General features: G+C 40.0%; 1 protein-coding gene across 1 annotated transcript; it reads right to left on the bottom strand.

The window, feature by feature from the left end:
* Positions 1-1,534: 1,534 nt before the first annotated feature.
* Positions 1,535-20,847, bottom strand: LOC124113910. The gene is made up of 8 exons (XM_048393692.1): positions 20,716-20,847; positions 17,470-17,618; positions 14,219-14,289; positions 9,204-10,554; positions 8,055-8,298; positions 6,351-7,236; positions 3,725-3,942; positions 1,535-2,526 (listed from the first exon to the last, which is right to left on the bottom strand). The coding sequence occupies exons 2-8, from the start codon at positions 17,615-17,617 to the stop codon at positions 2,448-2,450; spliced, it is 2,997 nt and encodes a 998-aa protein (XP_048249649.1). The 5' UTR covers position 17,618; positions 20,716-20,847; the 3' UTR covers positions 1,535-2,447.
* Positions 20,848-21,429: the final 582 nt, after the last annotated feature.

Genomic DNA, 21,429 nt, shown 5'->3' with positions numbered 1-21,429 from the left:
GTAGTTTACTGTACATGATTGATGAACATATACATTTTGAAAAATACTGCTTTCATAACGGATCATGCGCCAACTCTCAACACATAAACCTGGACTTCTGTGGTAAGTACCACTCAGGATTTCATCAACATGTCAAGATCTATCAATATCTATCAATTTGTCAAGATCTATCAATATTTATCAATATGTCAAGATCTATCAATATTTACCAATACGTCAAGATCTTTCAATATTTATCAATATTTCAAGATTTACCAATCCTTCATCAATATGTCCAGATCTATCAATTCTTTATAAAAATGTCAAGATCTACTAATTCTTCATCAATATGTCCAGATCTATCAATTCTTTATAAAAAAAATGTCAAGATCTATTAATTCTTCATCAATCTTGTCAAGATCTATCAATCTTTTAGCAATATGTCAAGATCTATCACTACCTATCAATACGTCAAGATTTATCAATTCTTTATTAATAGGTCAAGATCTATCAATTCTTTATAAAGATGTCAAGATCTATCAATTCTTCATCAATCTGTCAAAATCTATCACTACTTATCAATACGTCAAGATCTATCAATTCTTTATTAATAGGTCAAGATCTATCAATTCTTTATAAAGATGTCAAGATCTATCAATTCTTTAACAAAATGTCAAGATCTATTGATTCTTCATCAATAAGAACTATTTATTTATGTATCAATATGTCAGTAACTATGACTGTCTTCACAAGCACAAATGGTGCCATGTCCCCACTCTGCTGAACTGCCTCACACAGTCCTCTCATCATCAGACATCCCTCCAGCACAGCCCACTTGCACAGAGCGACCATTGCATGAAGACCATTGTCATCGTAACTCACATACTTTAACATAGACTTACAATAGTCTTAGCGCTAAGACCAACGTAACTCTCATACTTTAACATAGACTTACCATAGTCTTAGCGCTAGGACTAACATAACTTACATACTTTAACAAAGACTTACAATAATTTTAGTGTTAAGACCAACGTAACTCTCATACTTTAACATAGACTTATAATAGTCTTAGCGCTAAGACCAACGTAACGCTCATACTTTAACATAGGCTTATAATAGTCTTAGCACTAAGACCAACGTAACTCTCATACTTTAACATAGGCTTATAATAGTCTTAGCGCTAGGACCAACGTAACTCTCATACTTTAACATAGACTTATAATAGTCTTAGCACTAAGACCAACGTAACCCTGATACTTTAGCATAGGTCTACAATAACTTTAGCGTTAAAGATTTCTTCATCATGTGGACCCTAGAGCAAATAGTGACCAGAAAAATGATACTTTTACCTGATTACCTATGGAGCAGTTTAACCTGATCTATCATAAATACAACATGTAGAAGTCATGTTTGGACCTGGGCTCCGTTCCACAAAGAGATCTTAGCGCTAAGTCGATCGTAATTCCCATACTAAACATAGACTTACAACAGTCGTAGCGCTAAGATGGCTTTGTGGAATGGGACCCAGGACTGTAACAAGACACCACACATAAAATATCATAACCAAAATGTATCCTTGACAGTACATGAGCTCTGTTCCACATGTCTACTGGTCTTAGTCACATTACAACAGTCCAACAAAAGTCACGATATTAAGAAACACAATGAGCAAAACACGGCTACTCCAAATCCAAGTCCTAGAGGCAGGGGCGAACAATTGTCTTCTCTCAGCGTAAATTCCTACCAAGTTGCCTTGTTTTGTCATTCATGACAATAACATGAAAACTATGAAGATACACACTTGAACTGGTGTTAGTTCAACTAAATCTGATTGTATGTAAAAGCATTCGGGGCTTGCTATCGATACAGATCATAGAGATCGATAATTGGTGACTAAATATCGATCAATTATTGATAAATATAAGTAACTTTAAGCAAATACGCAAAAAAGAGTCCCAAAGAAATCAACATACATCTCTCCACTGGTGAGTGGTAACACATTTATGCAGGGATTAGTTTGTGGACATTTGAGATGTAACAAAGAGAGTTACTTTCCATCTTCAGCAATTGATATTATTGACAACAACAAGTCTGTTTTGGTAAATCTAATTTTGTTTTCATCCAAATAGTTTTTGTGGATTTTATCAATTTTCATATCGATAATCGTTAATATTATTTCCCTTCAACGATAATTCTGATTATTGATCTTTTTTTGCCAGCCCTAAAAAACACACCATGTTAATGCAATTGTACATTATTTGAAATCCATTTTCAAATGGTTTGGTGCTCTTTAATTTTCTAATCTAGCATTAGGCACCTCTTGATCTCAGCTTGTATCTGACCTGAGACACTCAGAATATCGGTTGTGAAATGTACAGTTTAAGGGTCATCCCGAGGTCACAGAAGCAAGACCTGGAAGCAGTTCTGTCTTGTTTCGGCCACGATGACCCGTGGTCAGTGTTGACCTCTCAGGGGGAGGCTGTGATCCCCTTCAGGGCTAGCTCCTCCTTCACTCTCTTCAGGTAGTCCGGGTCAGGGTAGCCGTACCTGGAACAGATGCACCTTAGAGCTGCAACACCAACTTACAAACCTCTAACTATGTCACTCGGTTATAAATACAGGTTCGACTTTCCTGTGAAGGAGTTATTCCCTCAGAATGCCCGGGTAAGCGGGCATTCCAGCTTCAGTATGCTCGGGTAAACGGGCATTCCAGCTTAAGTATGCCCGGGTAAGCGGGCATTCAAGCTTAAGTATGCCCGGGTAAGCGGGCATTCAAGCTTAAGTATGCCCGGGTAAGCGGGCATTCAAGTTTTAGTATGCCCGGGTAAGCGGGCATTCAAGCTTAAGTATGCCCGGGTAAGCGGGCATTCAAGTTTTAGTATGCCCGGGTAAGCGGGCATTCAAGCTTAAGTATGCCCGGGTAAGCGGGCATTCAAGCTTAAGCATACCCGGTAATAAAAATGTAGTAACATCAGGGCTCACTAGGTGAATGGAAACTGGCGCATTATTGATGGACTTTCCATTATTCTTAATTATGACCTCCAACCCTCATATATATACATGTCATCGTGCCACAGTGGACAGAATGTTGCTGGAACTATCATTGTATGTTCTGCCTGGTTGGATCATTTCCAGGAAATGTATAACAAATTGCTTTTCAGGCAATGGCTTTTGGAAAAAAAGTGCTGGTGGGTGTCCTTTTTTTGGGAGGGGGTTTGGCTTTACCCTGCTTATAGCAATATTCCAGCAATATCACGGCGGGGGACACCAGAAATGGGCTCCACACATTGTACCCATGTGGGGAATCAAACCCGGTCTTCAGTCTGACAAGCAAATGCTTTGACCACTAGGCTACCCCAGCATGCCTCAAACACATGATCAGTTATACCACATTTTGCAAATCACCAAAGTACCCCCAGAAAATAGTTTTCCAGTGTGATTACCTCAACATTCTCATGGTATCACAGCTTTTTTTTTATCTTTTGATCTATTTTGATCTTTATCAAGTTAATCATGACAAGGGACGGTCAGGTAGCCTGGTGGTTAAAGCGTTCGCTCATCACGCCAAAGACCCGGGTTTGATTCCCAACATGGGTACAATGTATGAAGTCCATTTCTGGTGTCCCCTGCCGTGAAAATGCTGGAATATTGCTAAAAGCAGCGTAAAACCTCACTCACTCACTCACTAATCGTGACAAACCCTTCGCAATAAAGTCTTTATAGGAATCATTTGGTTAGGACTTACCCTGAAGACCCCCCTGTCATACTCGTCTTATGATGTATGTCGTTCCAGGTGATGACGCCACTGTGGCCTGTAGTTCGAGAGTCCCCGATGGTGAAGGTGACACCAGCATCGAACGCCTTGTACAGCAGCTTCAGTACCTCCCATCCTTCATCATTGTACGGTAGGTAGGCTGTTCTATGAATGCCGGAGTACCTCCTGCCTGGCTCTGGGTGATCGGCCTGCAGTGACATAAAATATCGTCAAGGCACTTTAGCTCACCTGGATGTGTAGTCAAGAAAGTCACAAAGACAGCCACTCATCGAAAAATGTTGTAAACATTGCTTATAAATATTTTGTGCATAATAACATGGGCTAAAAACTTTCTGACTTACCTGCTGATAGCTTAGAAAATATTTTTAATCAGTAGCCAAAATGAAACGCTAGTCACCATGCAACTCTACCTATTACAACAATGATAAATAAAAGATTATGTTTATTTGAAATTATTTTATTGTTTGTTATTGTTTGTTATTGTTTGTTACTTATTATAATTGATTACAGTAAAAGACATCAAATTAGAACATAATGTTGCAATTGTAACAATGTTAAATGTTTGAGCATTAATATATTAGCTGGCTCTCAAATAGATGTTTGTTTTGAGAACTGTCAAACATGATATGATGACATCATGGATAGTCACTTTAAAAAGATACTTTACTTCAATCTCAATTTTAAACACAATGGTGTATGCCTGATTTCTTGAAAGATTGAAAAAATCAAAATGTCAGTGAAATTGACTTTATTTAACTTGTCACTAATTCATGTAAATTAAAAGTTCCCAGAGACTCTTGTGTGATAGATGAAGAAAACATTTATCAAGGAAAATGTCTGCTTGTAAAACATCTTTGCTACTACATGTAATACACCGTTTAAAAGGTCTTATCCTACTGTTCATACATATGAAAGCTATGTTTATTACATTATTTAAATACTGCATTTACAACTTAGTTAAGTTTGTTGAAGATGAAAGCTCACACATTCAGAACGTCCAGATTATGGACCAAGAAATGGAAAAATTGACGATTTGCAGCAAATATAAGATTTCATAAGATCCACTTACCTATTTCTTTTTGATTTTCATTGTTTGCGTAATCAGAAAATTATTTTAAAAAGAATTAAAAATAATATCTGTCTTCACCCATTTTCCGATAACAGCGGCTGTCTGCTAAGTAACATGAAGAAATACCTACGTTTGCGAAGCTTCGTATGAATAAAACTGCCATGTTACACACCATTAGAAAGCTATTTTTTTTATGTAGATGACAGTAACCTCTCCCGAAGTCTTTTTGTTGCTGTAACATACGGAGAAATTGGTTTCTAATGACGCTTTCTTGCCGAAATCTTATACAAAGTTCGTGATTGGGCGAATTTGAGCATGTGACCTAGGGCAGCCAATCAAATTACAGCAATGGTACTGTCCTTGTGTATGATGAATTTCAGATTTTGACGAAAGTTTTTTGTTAAATCGTGTTATTCTGAATGTTTTAAGCAGGAAATCGTGATCTATATTATAAAATTGGAACTTCATGGCTTTATTGTGCTAGGTTACGAACTGTGACAAAGATTTTTCATGCATATATTTTGGCATTAAACATCAGAGCCGAGAAATTGAGGCAACGATATCCGAGATGTCATTTGACTTACATTACACGCAATCGCACGAAAAGATGGAAATAATAATGATTTTTTATATTACTTTGTATAGTATATATCATACTGATATATAAAGATTTGCTCTTTGACGTGCCTGATGTGGACCGGTTATTTTCAATAACACTGCAGGAAATGGTGAATATTTTTTTTTAATTTAGCGATAAAAAATGATAAAATGAAATGGAGTACGTATTTCATACACTGTGAAATGTGAGAGATTTAAAAAATGAATGATATGACAGGTTGGTTCATAAAATAATATACTATTTTGAGGTGATTACGGCTTGCAGGTCTGGGGATTCGAGGCTTCTTGGTCGGTGTACCGGCCTATGGTGTTGAAAGAGTCAAATTCATGATTTTTCCGTAATCACCAAGGGATAAGTGTTTTAAAATATTCCGTTGCATTTCTCAAACTTCACTCGCAAATGCGACCAAATCACTCGCAACTTCGAGCCCTGATAATTAATCTAAAGTTTTGTCAAATTCCATTATGACATTGTGTATACTAAGTTGTGTCAAATTTCAATCATAAATACTGTGTGACCTTGACCTTTTCACCCTATCATATGTCAAAACATTATCCAAGGGGTACACAGGCATGAAGTCTCTCACATGTGTCATAGCTTAGTGGGGACGGACGGGTAGCCCAGCGGTTAAAACGTTCGCTCGTCATGCCGAAGACCCAGGTTTGATTCCCGACATGGGTACAAAGTGTGAAGCCCATTTCTGGTGTCCCCTGCCGTGATATTGCTGGAATATTGCTAAAAGCAGCATAAAACCTCACCCACTCATAACTTAGTGGCTGAGATAACCAATTGCAGTGGCGAAGGCAACGACAGCGGAACATAGATTCTAGCAAACACATTAAACAGCTGCCCTTTACAGGGTGTATTTCAGTATAAAAATGCCTGAGTTTTCTGAACACCAGACCTACCTGTTGTACCCCTCCTGGAAAGTCATAAGTGATGGCAATCACTCCTCTAGCATCTTCATATCCTGGAAGGGTATCGTGGTGTATTTTATGAGCCATCTTCCCACCTTTGGGCTGGTTCCCCTTCACAATACCATACAGCTTCCCACATTCAGGACAGGCTGGCTTCACCTTGAATGCCTGTCTGATACAGTCTGTACAGAAGGTGTGGCTACATTCCAGTTTCTTGGGGACAGTGATTGTGTCCATACAGATGCAGCATGTGTCATCCGGATCTGTTGCCTTGGCAGCTCCAAGAGTTCCTGTTCGGCCAAAATTTGTTGGCAAGCTCTGGAACTTATTATCATCATCACCATAATGTCCTTGTCTGAAGATTTCACGATCAACAATACTCTTCCCTCTGACTTCCACATCCTTTCCCATCCCTGTGGTACCAGCTTTCATGGGTTTGTTTCTTGGACTGCTGCTTCCACCAGAAGTGGTCCCAGTTCGTGATTTCAGTCTTACATCCAGTGTTGCCCCCATGCCTTGTTTAAAGTTGGGCAAAGTCCTTCCACCATAGTCAGATTTGGAAGTTCCTGCACCAGGCTTCTTCCCTGAGGCCGTACCTCCTGCAGATGATGTGGTCTTGGGTCTTGTTCCTGTTATGGATTTATTCCTTTGAGTCACATCAAGTGATCCTGACCTTTGCCTGTGTTGAATGCCTGGCTGTTCTGCTCTAGATCTTGTACCCATGTCCTCCCCTCTCAGACTCTTTGTTCCTCCGTAGCTGGACGTGCTCAAAAGGTCCTCCTCCTCCACTGAGCTCCTCTGTCGTGAGTTTCTGGTAAGTGAAGATGATCGTTTCACACTGCTACCGACTACATCCCTACTGTCTGTTCTTGATGCCCTATCAACAAAAGATGTCATTGATGGATTAATAAGACAAATTTAAAAGAGACTTTTTATTATTTGGTAAATAATCAAACTTAAACCACAGTTGCTTTGTCTTCCATGCATTAACTATCTGATACAGAATCCAGACAGAATGATATAAAATACCGGTGGTCTGATAACGATTACACACCATACATTTCTCTAGTTGGATCTTTAGGGAAATAATTTTTTTATCCTTCATCAACAAGAAAACAACATTATCACTATGCCCCGCTATGAGGCACATTAAAATTTTGGGCCATACCTCTGATGGGCCATAACTCTGTAAAATTTGAATTTACAAACCCAATTTTCGAACTCATTGGAGATCATGACCAGTAACATCAGTGTCTAAAATTTCATTTCTCTGATAAATAGTTTTTGAGAAAATTTGTCCCCTTGATTGGTTGGTTGATTTCTTTGTTGTTTAAAGCCTCACTCAACAATATTCCAGCTATATGACGGCGGTCTGTATAAATAATCAAATCTGGACCAGACAATCCAGTGATTAATATCATTAGCATCGATCAACGCAATTGGGATACGATGACATGCATCAACCAAGTCAGCGATCCTGACCACCCGATCCCGTTAGTCGCCTCTTACGACAAGCATAGTCGCCTTTTACAGCAAGCGTGGGTTGCTGAAGATCTATTCTAGCCCGGATCTTTACGGGTCTTTTCCCCATTGAGAACTGGACAGACGGAAAGCTAAAACAAACTCTGTTCCAATATCCCCCACCCAACTTCGTGGCGGGAGATAATAACCATTCTGTGAGCAATAATTCAATACCTCTCATGGAGAACAGACTGCTTGCCCTTGTTCTGCAGCCTGTATGTGGCGGCAGCCTCTAGGTCACTCAAATCCCTCTCCAGGTGTTGCTGAAGCATGACAATGGCCGTCTGCACCATCTCCATGTCGGTGTTCAGCAGATGGATCTCCCTCAGGATGGAGTATGTCTGGTGTGCAGAGGAAAACAACACGACAGCATCCAGGAAAGACTGAATGCAGATGTCAATAGGGACACCAAACACACCTGTCAACAGAGGAAAGACATCATGAAGAAGAGAAACCAGAAAACCATGTGGTATATGGAGAACAATGAATGATTGAGTTAACATGAATAACAATACAAGCTGAACTTTGGCAAGAGAATGCAGGACGAATGAGTTGCCTCTCTGACAGGAAAAAGCAGGATAATGCAATATTTGACAGGGGAAAGCAGGATATGATGATATCAAACAGGAGAAAGGAAGGCAATAAAGTCAGCCCTTGTACAAGCAAAACCAGCACAATATTTGACAGCCCATGATGATATTAAACAGTAAAACAGGGGGGTACAAGGCAATTCAGTCAGCTCTTTGACAGGAAGAGGCAGGACAATCCAGGCAGCTGACACAAGAAAGCAAGATCATATAGTCTGCTCTTTGACAGAACACAGATCCATACCAAATTTGATAGAATGCAAGACATTACAGACTGCTATTTGATATCAGCACAGTATTTGACAGGAGAAAACAGGACATTGTGACATTCAAAAGGAGTAAGGAGGTGAGGTGAAATTGGGTTGCGTCCAAGATTATTGCACTTATATAGCGCCCTGCACGCACATGTGTGTGTGTGTGTGTGGCTGCTTGTACTAGTCTGGAATGATGCCGATTTATAGTGCTAGCCCGCTGAGATACCATGCCACAGTTTAACATGAATACCCCACTCAGACACAGTATACTGACTCAAAGCCGACCAGTCCTTGTTTTAGCCCCTTAATGCCCAGCGCCAGACAGGGTAACAATAAGTACCATCTTTTAACGTCTTTGGTATGACGCGGCCGGGGATCGAACCCCGGACCTTCCGCTCTCCGGGCGGACGCTCTACCACAAGACCACGGAGGCGGTCTAAAGGAGTAAGGAAGACAAGAGAAAGATAACACCTCTTTCTTACCTGTACTTATGAAGGGAAATGCAATGGATTGGAGGAACAGCTTCTTATGAGCATGGTTCAGACAACAAAGAAATGTTCGTGTCAGCTGATATGCACATTTTTCTTCAAATGTTGGAACATGGACTGGCCCCACTGTATGTAGAATGTAGCGTGGACCAATCAAGTCACCCGGGCTTGTATCCATCACTTCACTGACCTGGAGGGGCCCATGATGGCGCACGTACCTCTCACACTCACGTCTTAATTCATTCCCACAAGCTCGCTCTATAGCCCCAGCTACACCAGCGAAGTTCCGGAGTTCTCCATTAGCTGCACTGACTATTCCTTCAAGCTTACATTTCACAATATTACCATAGGAAACTTGAACCTTAATACCACTTGGAAGTTTAAATCTGTAAGACGACAGGTCTTGAGGGACTTTTTGTGCCAATCTTGTTGAATCATGCCTCAGAAGATCCACTTCTTTAACATCTGAACTCAGACCATTAGAAGCACCAGATGGAGGAGACGTTTGGTGTCCGCTTCTGCCCTCTCTCAACAACTCATCAGTGCTATCAGAACCTTCCTTGTCCCTGCCCACAGACCCCATTCTTGTTTCATCAACCCATTTCTTGATGTGGGCCAGATCTTCCTTTGGAGCGCTATCAAGATCTCTTAGCATAGATGCATTACTTGCAAATGTACTGCCGATAGATTGCTCCTCTCGATTTCTGTCCCGCATGTGCTGCTGTTCCTCAAGTTGTAAAGACTTTGGGATTCCAGAATCACCTCCAGGCCTGGAACGCTCGTCTCTGTCAGCAGCTAAGGATGACTCTGCCTGATCTCTCCCTGGTGTCTGAGACGGAAGACTGGCAAAGTGGTTGAAAGTGTCTGATGCATCCTGATGCCTGGAATTTGTACTGCTACGCAAATCACCAGCCTCAGGTCCGAAATCTAATCCATTTGACAAATGCGCAGTGTCATCTTCTCTTGGAGATTTTCTGTATGTCCCAGAGGAACTGGAACCTATTCTGTCCGCTGTGGTTCTCTTTGCCTGTGTAGGGCTCTGCTGCATGCCAGGGGATGTTCTTCTACTCCTGAACTGATGCAGGGCATCATGATCAGCTGCTGATTGGTCATGACCATTTTGAAAGTCTTGGTGTATTTTGTGCTGGCTTTCAAGAGACTCATGAAGAACTTTCTGTGCAAGTTCGATATCAAACTGGTTCCCCTTCAGTGTCACACTCCCGTGCGCATCAGTGAGTGTTTGTAGTCTTCCACGAGTGTTCACTTCAAAACGCTTTCTACATTCTGAAGTCTGCAACAGAGCTGCAACTTGTTCTTCAAGCTCCACTGTTACTGAGGAGAATATCTGAAAGCAGGTTAGACATGTGATTAATAATGTGATGATTCACATATGCTTCAGAAGTACCAAGTCCTAAGGGACCAACCATTTGATAATTCTGAGGGGGAGGGCTGGAAATTTGTATGGAGACTAGATATTTTTTTCAGTGAGTGAGTGAGGTAATATTTAATGTCACATCGTCAATATTTCAGCCATATTGTGACGATGAGAACAATTTATATATTAGGAGTTACATTGTACAGTAAAACAACTAGAATATCACAGATTTGTATTTCAAACTACCTCTGCTACATCCATGGTACTACAGCAGGAATTTCACCATCCAAACAATTAAAACTGACAAGTGTTCTATGATACATTATTTTATAAAAATTTATCACTTAAATTAATTTCTGTTAAAAAATTAGTAGCATCATGTATCCGGACCCAATGGGAAGAAAAAAATGAATACTCAAACTGTCAATACCAATATGATTGATTGTTGTTTAACGCAGCACTAAGCAATATTCCAGCTTTATGACAGCGGTCTATAAATAATCGAGTCTGGACCAGGCAATCCCGTGATTGACATCATGTGCATTGATCCACGCAGTTGGAATACGATGACATGCATCAACCAAGTCAGCGAGCCTGATCTCCGATCCCGTTAGTCGCCCCTTACGACAATCATAGTCGTCCATTATGGCAAGCATGGGTTGCTGAAGACCTATTCTACCCCGGATCTTTACGGTCAATATCAATATGAAGGATAACAAGTGAGTTAATACTCCACAGTATAGAGCCCCATGATCCCCCTCAACAGTGAGTGAGTGAGTGAATTTGGTTTAACACCACTTGGAATAATATTTCAGTTACATCACGATGTGTCCGCTCCATGAGGGGCCAGGCAAGGTGAAGCAGGTTCTAGATGTTTACCACTTTAGTAAAACCCCAGAGCATGTGTATGCTTTGAACCAGCCACCATAGGTTTCTGGTGTTCCTGACGGCCACAACCCTGTTCAGCTGATTGAGGTAGTTCAGACGATTGGTCATACCAGAGGCACAACTAGGCCAATTATAAGTGTAAGCAACCGCAATTTTATGAGGGCTTGCTAGGGGGGGTTGGTGGAATGCCCGCCCAGAAATTTTGTAAAATTAGATGCTCTTAAAGACCATTTCCTGCATTTTGTACTGTTTATGTTTGATTTTATTGGTTACAAATATTGGTATTTTATTTATTATAATTTTTATTTGTAATATATATGTTTCACCAACACATTCCTTCATAAACTTCTGGTTGCTCATGGCAGGACAATGACGTGTGTTTGAAGGCTCTCGCCAACCCACGGATAAATCAACAAAATCCTTACAAATCCTTAACAATTAAAAACACCTAAATCATACAGAAGATGGGTCAGTTGATATATTCTGAAATACATTTGACAATATTTCCAATATTTACAAACTTAGTGTCACTCTCAAATCAGCCATGTCTAACTCACAAAAACCCGCGCGGCAGCCACAAGCACTGAGGATATTATTCAAGCGTCAGAGAAACGTCTGTCCGAACTTATTAGTTCGGTAAAAGCTGAGATACAAGACTCAATAGAACCAGTGAAATCAGAAATATCGGAGATAAAACAGCAGGTCACCACAATTGATCATAACGTGTCTCAACATGAGGAGGATATCACGAAATTACGTGATGAACAATTCCTCCTTAAAGATATGTATGATAGGAAAACAAATCTCCTGTAATGAAAATCCGAATATCCTCAGAGAAATACGGAGCGGTTTCTCGGGAACTTCCTCATTGACACTCACAAGTTTGACAATGCGAGAGTAGTCTAGTTGATATGTTCCTCAAGATAGTCCACAGGCTACCAATCTCAGAATATCAGGGGAAAAAACGTACAAAATCCATTCGTAGCATAATTACCACCTTTGTCTATTTGCCCGATCAAGAAGCGGTACATGATGCAAGACAACTTCTCCAGGGTAGGGGGCAAGTATCCAGACGGACCTGCCACCCCGGCCCAAGAAGAGGCAAGCCAGATGTATGGCGTGAACATATCCCCTTCAGCAAAAGATATACATGGAGACAACCAACCCCTTTGAAACACAACGTATGGACAAATTCTAAATTTCCTATACTATGTTGCCTTAAATTATGAAAATGGAAATAGAGCCTAGTTTCAGATCGGACCACTCACCAATATCATTGACCTTTTGAACTTACAGATCTAAAAAGGGGCAAGGGTTATTGGAAGTTCGATAATTCTCGTTTAAAAGAGGCAACTTATGTAACACTCGTTACTACCATTGAAGAAACAAAGCAGCAGTATAAAAATGAAGATAATAACATAGAAACCAAATCTAATATAGACAATCAACTTTACTGGGAAACATTGCTTCTTACGATGAGAGGTAAGACAATACAATATTCATCCTACAGAAAGAAAAACTCAAGAAACGTTAACTCTCCTGTCTAAACAACTAGATGAATCCCTGGAGCAAATGATGAAAGAGGAAATTCTGGCAGAGATCATGATATTCAATGAAAAGATGAAATACTACAGCAGTAAAAGTTTATTATTCAAAACTGTACTCAAAGCATGATATTTCAAAAATAGACCTTATGTTGGTACTAAAAGAATATGATATTCCTGAACTATCTCATGAAATAGCCCGGAGGTTGGAAGGTGAGTTGACCTACAGTGAGGTACATGAAGGGCCAGATGGATATACAGCGGAATTAATCAAACTTTCCTGTAATTACCTTGGGAAATATCTAATAAAATCCTTAAATGATACTTACAATAATGGACAATTATTAATATCACAAAGAAAAGAACTAATAACGTTATCCCAAAAGGAAATAAACCAAAACAGCATTTGAAAAACTGGCGACCAATAAAATCGTATCAATAGCAATATCACAAAGGGTAAAATCTGTGTTAAACCTCCAGGTCAACGAGGAACAAAAATGACTCATGGCTGGAAGATACATTGGTGAAATAACAAGACAAATCTATGATCTATATATTGGACTACACCGATACCTATCAGATACCAGGTCTATTATTACTTGTAGATTTTGAAAAGGCATTCAATACAGTTGATTGGGAATTCACAGACGAAACACTCTTTTGGTTTTGAAAAGCCAATAAGAAGATGGATAAAAACATTTTACAACAAAATTCAATCGTGTGCTAGTGGATGGCTTTGGATCCCCGTTTTTCAAAATATACCATATTTTCACGAGTATAGTGCGCACGACCCTCTAGCGGATTCAGTATTTTGGAGAATTTTTTTTTGAATATTATGCACACAAAAAATAACACCGCACCCCTTCAGCGAATACCGGTAAAAAAACGTGTGATAAGAAACTTGGTCAGTACAAATTTAAAATTTGGGATAAAAAATCACCAGACATGTTGATTTACCGTTCAAATTGTATTTTTTGTTCTGCTAGGCATTGTTTTACATGCAGGGATTTAGACTACTTTGTGTATTTTCTCGTAAACTTAGTCGGAAACAGCAATCAGCTGTACACACGTCTTCTTGGAATCTTCATAGAGTCTGAGTCACAACAACTGAAGATTTAGATCTAGACTGGGACTCTGCATCGAACAGTAGACCGGAGTCCCTCTTTTAACCCATATTCTCTCTTCTATCACTCAAGACTTACCCTGTGAGGGAGAGGATTGATTGTAAACTTTGATAGTCCTTTCAGCTTTTCAAAGAGCGCCATTGATGTGCCTGTAGAGGTGAAAACAAACTGTCAGCACTTCAGGATTTGTATCCTTGAGAAACACAATGCACTGACGGCCCCATTTCAGTGTAAGCAACACGAACAGATGGAAATACACTTCTTGTATTCTGATTAAATCCATCAGCCGTGTTAATAACTTAATATCTTAGTGAGTGAGTGAGTGAGTTGGGTTTAACGACGCTTTTAACATTATTCTAGTTATATCACGGCGTGTCAGCTTAATGTGGGAGGAAAGCCCAAAGTGATGCAGGTCGTTTACCACTTCGGTGAAACCCACGAGCACGGGTATGGTGCTGACAAAACCTAGAAACATAATCGGGGCGAACCGGGATTCGAACCCACAATCATAGGTTTCTGGCTGCCCAAGGGACACAACTCTGCACAGCGAATCGCGGCGCCTTAGACAACTGGGCCACCCGTGCCCCTCTCTTAAATTAATATCTTAATAAAACAGCTCATGAGCGTATGTCCACATGTAGTCTAAAAATTAGTCACAAAAATGTTTTCTTTTTTAAAATTTGTATTGGCACAATCTCATTAAAATCAGATCTTAGTTCTTGCTATCGCTAAACAAATATCTGAGGACATCCCGTCACATCAGAATGACCTTTCATCCAACCAATCAGAGCGTCGATTACCAGATCATGAAAGTGACAGTCGGAATGTGTTTTCTAATCATGCAACCATGATATATTTAACACGGGGTATTCCGAACGACAGTTACAGGTTTTATGATTATATCCATACAATCTATGCCTTCTATAAGCCATTCCAGGATGTTCTTCTTATAAGTTTTAACATTTTTAATCGAGAATACGTCAAAATATGTTTCGAAGCGTAGTCACCAGTTTGAAACTAGTGTCGTAAAGCTCGAGAAAGCTGCCTTCTGATTGGCCAATGACGATTTCTTGACAGTCATTTCATTGGTCGGTCAAAATTCGCGAAAGGTCGTTCTGACGTGACCCATAATGGGATGTCCTCAGATCTTTGTTTAGCGGAAGCGAGAACTAAGATCTGATTTTAATGAGATTGCCATGTGACCAGAATGTTATACCATGAGCGTATGTCCACATATAGTCTAACAATTAGTCACAGAAAATTTAAAACTTAAAATTTGTATGGGCAAAATAAAAAATAAAATCCAAATGGAGCCCAGAGCAAAGCTTAATTCCCTAGAGCTGAGGCAATATAGACCTGCCATTTTATTCTAGATTCGATTTGAATTAATGTTTTTCATTTATTGTCTCGCGTCTGAAAAACAGATTAGCCCACTGACCACAATATCATACCATATACCCTGTAGCTTAGGAATAAACATTGTATACAGCAAGCCTTGGAGATGTGTTTATTCCTCATACAGGATATAAACTATTCCAAAATACACAAGTGTGATACCCTCTTTATCGTAGTATGTCAGTCTAAACTTTTTTCATCGAAAAAAGTATTCTCAACTCTCACAAATGGTACCTTAACATTACAAGATTTTCTAGAACGTATGCATTGATATATATTGCCCATGGTCAGTTATCAGTCAATTGGACAGCGACAAGTCAAAATAGTAACTTGATTTAAGATAGAGGAATAACTACTACTATAGGCAAAAAGATAACAACAAACAAATAATATTTCAAGGTAATTTCTTTAAAGCACGAAACACTGTGATCGTCTTTCATCCAATTCATAGGTTCACCCATTAGAGTAACTTCCCCTTATCAAAGGGAGGCTACTCTAGTCTATGAGACGTCACTTTGGATCAGCGTCCATCAGGTCATTATTGCACTGTCATCACGTTATAAAATACAGTCAGATGTCCCTGACAGCAAGAAAAGGAAACAAAGTAAATTTTTGGACTTATTTCAGCAAACCTTACTGTTTTGAATTGGAAAAAAGACCAGGAACCAAAAAGGTCTACAAACACACGCATAGAAAATGATACCCCTACTGTCGCTGAAGGGGTTGTTGTTACCAGATATGTACCCCTGGTATGTTTCTATACACAGAAATGTACCCTAGCCAAAATCAGAATACATCAAGGTACCCGGTACCCAAAAGGACGGACGAGACTATATTCCTCAGCCCGAAACCGAAACCGGTTCATGTTGTAGTGGTTTGCCTGATGCGAAGTGTTGGAGAATGCAATGCATGTGGAATATTACAGTAATGTACGTACTTCAATATGTTTGCTCGCTTTTATATAGCACATTTGAATGCATCTCATACAACAGTATGACAGTTCTGTTCGTACTCGCAGTTTCGAACGCATACTGCCATGTTGAATTTTACAGCGATTTGGCATCCATGGCGCGTCGTATATGTTAAATGAACCGGTTCAGCCCATTGCACAATACGGCCTGCGGCGGAATGGAATCATCCTAGGGTACCTTTCTGTATAGAGAAATGTATCTAGGGTACATATCTAGGGTACATATCTGTAGTACGTCTGCTGACGATTTTGATAATAACAATTATGCCAGCAATTTTTCCAGAATCTTGTTGGTCAAATCTGAATTGATAGCTATGATGTAAGTACAGAAAGTAGTACCTATCTGACCTCTTTTATTTGCATATTTATCTCTTATGACCCCAACAGAAACTGTGAGAGTAATTTCTTTTCAATAACTGATCAAAGTTTGTTGGTTTCTTTCTTCGTTGGTTAAAGCCGCACTCAGCAATATTTCAGCTATATGACAGAGGTCTGTAAATAATCGTGTGTGGACCTGTGAAGATCCGGGAGAGAATAGGCCTTCAGCAACCCATGCTTGCCATAAAAGGTAAGCTTGGCGTAAGAGGCGATTAATGGGATCGGGTGGTCAGGCTCGCTGACTTGGTTCATGTGTGTCATCGATCCCAATTGTGTGGATCAATGGTCATCATATCAGTCACTGGATTGTTTGGTCCAGACTCGATTATTTGCTTTAATATTGCTGAGTGCGGCGTTAGATAACAAACAAACAAACAAACCAGACAATCCAGTCATTGACATCATGAGCATCAATCCACAAAACTGGAATATGATGACATCCATCAACCAAGTCAGCAAGCCTGAGCACCCGATCCCGTTAGTCGCCTCTTATGACAAGAATAGTCAAATTTTCAGCAAGCATGGGTTGCTGAAGACCTATTTTACCCCGGATCTTCACAGATCTGTGATTAAAGTAATGACTTACTTTCTGAGTCAGAGAAGATAATGACAGCATCATTATTGAGTAGTGGGTAGTAGATCGTCTGGACATTCAGGAGATGCTGCTCACAAAACGCTCTGATGTGTTTCTCGGACACACCAGACTGAATCCCTGACAGTCGGATCCCTTCCATTCTGCAGAAGGTAACAAAGAATGAAAGTAAATAGAGAAGGCTTAAATAAAGAGCTACAGCACTGTAGCTCACCTGGATACAGAGTCAAGACACAGTTTATACAGTATATACAGTTTAACATGTAAAGAAAGACCGTGACTTTACGAAATTTGCTGTCAGCATTAATATTCAAATATTTTGTACATAAATACCTGCCAGAAACCTTAAAATAGAGTACAAGCCGTAGCGCTGATTGTTTCGCGCATTGGCTAGAGGTCAGTCCCTCTATTTTATGGTCTCTGTATTGCCTCAAGGAATGTATGTGGAGTTGGTTCAGTGGTCTCGGAAATGTCTTAGAGGAACATCTTTACGAAGGACAATGCACAACAGCCAAACAAGCCATGGTATGAGCTCACTTGACTTTAAATCAGGTGAGCTAAAAAAAATTTAAGGTTCTGTTGTACATGTAATGTATCTGGAGCAACATTAGAGTAAGTGAGTGAGTTGGGTTTAATGCCGCTTTTAACAGTATTCCAGTCATATCACGGAGTGTCAGTTTAATGTTGGAGGAAAGTTCGAAGTGATGCAGGTCTCAGACGTTTACCACTTCGGTGAAACCCACGAGCACGGGTATGGTGCTGACAAACCTAAAAACATTATCAGGGCGAACTGGGATTCGAGCTGAAATATCAGTTTCAGGTAAGGTGAAGTGAGGTGGGGTTTTACTTCATGGCCAAGAATATTGCACTTATAAAGCGACGTGCAGGCACGTGTGCGTGGCTGCTTGTACTAGTCTGGACTGATGCCGATTTCAAAGTGCTAGCACACTGAGCTACCATGCCACCGTTTAACGTGAATACCCCACTCATACACAGAATATTGAGTCCGAGCTGACCAGTCCATGTTTTATCCCCTTAATGCGGAGCACCAGGCAGGGAAACAACAAGTACCGTCTTTTAACGTCTTTTGGTATGACGCAGCCAGGGATCGAACACCAGACCTTCCACTCAGTGGGCAGACACTCTACCACTGGACCACGAAGGTGGTCTGTATCAGTTACAGTAACCCGAACATGATGGTTGTACCTGTCATGTACTGCCATACATCATGACACATGTCATCATCAAGCATTCTTGCACAACTTCTAAGGTCACTTGATTCATTGAATATTTGCAACATTATAAATCAGATCATTCCAAATTAAGTCCACAAACATCACATAAGGATTAGGCAAGGATATAAGAGCTACCGTATTCGACGTAATTAGCGCCCAGGGCGCTCTCAAAATTAGAAATATAGGGCTCATACTTAAATATTATTTTGGTAAAAAAAACAGTTGAAAGATAAATTTCCTGGTTTATGCTGACAGCCTGAAATGTTCATATACAACATATATATTTTTCCAGAATTTAATTGTCCATAATAAAGGGTGCATATAACACACGAGTGCGTATAATACGCCAATAAATAAGTCTTGTGTACATTGATCAATTGGAAGGGGTGCTAATTGGGATTGTTCATTAGCCAATATATTAGCAAATATCGCTGTGGACGCTTATTAGAGCGGGGTGCTTATTACGATGAATACGGTATATCACATCAACTAGGAGGAGTGAGTATGGTTTTACGCTGCTTTTAGTTTTAGCAATATTCCGGCACTATCACGGCGGGAGACACCAAAAGTGGGCTTCACACATTGTACCCATGTCGGGAATCAAACCTGGGTCTTCGGAGTGACGAACGAACGCTTTAACCACAAGGCTATCCCACCATCCTCACATCAAGCTGGAAATCCTCCAACCAGGGACCGCCTCTGTGGTCTAGTGGTAGAGCGTCCGCCCGGAGAGCGGAAGGTCCGGGGTTCGATCCCCGCCGCATCATACCAGAAGACGGTAAAAGATGGTACTTGTTGTTACCCTGTCTGGCGCTCGGCATTAAGGGGCTAAAACAAGGACTGGTCGGCTCGGAGTTGGTATACTGTGTTTGAGTGGGGTATTCATGTTAAACTGCGGCATGGTATCTCAGTGTGCTAGCACTATAAATCAGTCTTGAATAGTACAAGCAGCTACACATACACACGTGTATGCACATCACTTTATAAGTGCAATAATCTTGGAAACAACTTCAAATCCCATTTCACATAACCTCACCATTACATTAAGTGACATGAGTCATTGGTTTTGGAGAGCCAAAATGAATATGTTGCTGTTCAATCTCATTTCTAAATAGCCAATGTCGTGGAGCCTATTTTTCTATTTGTAGCCCTATTTTAATTGTAATTGCAGATGTAATTGCACAACTCAATTTTACGACATTTTTACAAAATTTCAAATGCTCTATTAGGGGCCCGGCTTCTATTTTTTGCACTGAACAATTGACCCGGCTTCTATTAGAGGCCCGGCGCCTAATAGAGGAAATACAGTAGTATAGTATAGTATATATTTAGAGGGTATACGGGACCCAGCAGACTTTGTGGGATGCAAATAAAATTCTATTTGGCATGCACATTTAAAATATATATATATATCCTTCACTGTATGATTTTATTAACTTCAACTTTTCTAACTTCAAATGACACCCTTTTCACAATGCATGGTTTTGGGGTTTATAATCAGGATTTAGAGGTGAGCAATGAGAATCACAGCGAAAAATTAAATGGTATTCAGGAAGGAGGTTTGACACCCTCTGATACTGCAATGTACATACGTGGTACCAATATCACTGAGAGCACGGGTAAAGGCCAATCAATAATAGTCTGAGTACAACCAATGGCTAAATTCCAATGTCGGCTTTAATTCCCAAGTTGACATAATACGTAAATAGATATAGGCTATCTTATATTATTCTAAACAACATGTAGCCTCCAACACAGTGTTTGTTCGATAATTTGATTCAATACAGTGCAGATTTATGGCAGGAGTGTTCTATTTAGTATGTGTCGAGGCGTCATTTTCTCTTTGATGCATGAAACGCTGATCTAGATAGAATCACAATCGTACGTAATGTGGTAAGTTGGAAAAACGAAAGTCTTAGACATGTTAAACTCGAGATTGTTTGCGGTGTTTTGCTTTCCTTGCAAAACATATGCATTGTCATGGAAACATTGCGATGTAATTTACCTGAACAAGAAGAAGACTAATCAAAATGTCAAACTCTGACGTCTATGTAGCATGTTTTGACCCGTCAGACATTTTCCACCATTTCAAAACTCAAAACCGAAACTACAATCACGAACAATGGTCGATCAAAACAAACCCCAGCGCCACGACAGTAGATTAGAGTTACCTGCCCTTAGACCATAAAAATACACGTCTTGTGTATCGTTTATTATACGAAGCGTTGCGAAACATAAAATCATAAACCATTTAAGACCGTTGTCGAGTAGCGCGTGAGCTTTACAATATTCAAATACTTCATAATGTTTTAATTATTTGAGCAAGCCTAGATGAATTAGATAAATCGTTCAAAGCACATAATGCACATAAAAAGCTAAGTGTGTCACACCCCCTTCCCCCCAACACACACACACACACAGAGACACACACACACACACTAGACACACACACACTAGACACACACACACACTAGACACACATACACACACTAGACACACATACACACTAGACACACACACACTAGACACACATACACACTAGACACACACACACTAGACACACATACACACTAGACACACACACACACTAGACACACATACACACTAGACACACACACACTAGACACACATACACACTAGACACACACACATACACACTAGACACACATACACACACAGAGACACACATACACACTAGACACACACACACTAGACACAC

The sequence above is a fragment of the Haliotis rufescens genome, unplaced genomic scaffold (genome assembly GCF_023055435.1).
Source record: "Haliotis rufescens isolate VD_foot unplaced genomic scaffold, xgHalRufe1.0.p SCAF_12, whole genome shotgun sequence".
In the NCBI taxonomy this organism is placed as follows: Eukaryota; Metazoa; Mollusca; class Gastropoda; order Lepetellida; family Haliotidae; genus Haliotis; species Haliotis rufescens.
This window is presented reverse-complemented; position numbering and strand designations above follow the sequence as displayed.

Excerpts from the sequence above, each read along its gene's own strand:
- LOC124113910 (XM_048393692.1), bottom strand. The coding sequence starts at position 17,617 with ATGGAAGGGATCCGACTGTCAGGGATTCAGTCTGGTGTGTCCGAGAAA. Across the intron at positions 14,290-17,469 it reads TATCTTCTCTGACTCAGAAA|GCACATCAATGGCGCTCTTT; the intron begins GTAAGTCATTAC and ends TCACCTCTACAG. Across the intron at positions 10,555-14,218 it reads TCAATCCTCTCCCTCACAGG|ATATTCTCCTCAGTAACAGT; the intron begins GTAAGTCTTGAG and ends ACCTGCTTTCAG.